The 260-nt window shown below is 63.5% G+C and overlaps 1 protein-coding gene across 1 annotated transcript in view; it reads left to right on the top strand.

Moving 5' to 3' along the window:
* The window catches only part of EMH_0018880 (CAM kinase, CDPK family, putative), a gene marked incomplete at both ends in the record, with an annotated part of 6,130 nt that overhangs the window by 658 nt on the left and 5,212 nt on the right, over positions 1–260 (top strand). Inside the window, one exon of the mRNA XM_013501244.1 lies at positions 3–260. Within this exon, the coding sequence (XP_013356698.1) occupies positions 3–260 (258 nt within the window). The remainder of the gene's footprint in view (positions 1–2) is intronic.

The raw sequence follows: 260 nt of genomic DNA, 5'->3' as shown, positions 1-260 counted from the left end.
AACGGAGAGCGCTGCATGCGCCCAGTGCAGCAACAGCAGCAGCAGCAGCAGCAGCAGCAGCAGCAGCAGCAGCGCCGTTGACTGCCGCTAGCCAGGCAGCACTGCCTCTGGGGTGCTGTCTTTCTCTCTCCGTTAGCGGCCCTTCGGATGCGCTCCTAACCCCTCAGCAGCAGCAGCAGCAGCAGCAGCAGCTGCAGCAGCAGCAGCTGCAGCTGCAGCTGCAGCAGCAGCATGAGGGTTCAGTGAAAGCGTTGAAGGAC

Source organism: Eimeria mitis, genomic scaffold (assembly GCF_000499745.2).
Source record: "Eimeria mitis Houghton genomic scaffold, Emh_scaff656, whole genome shotgun sequence".
Classification (NCBI taxonomy): Eukaryota; Apicomplexa; class Conoidasida; order Eucoccidiorida; family Eimeriidae; genus Eimeria; species Eimeria mitis.
Note: the sequence above shows the minus strand (reverse complement) of the source record. Positions and strands in the feature narration are given on the sequence as shown.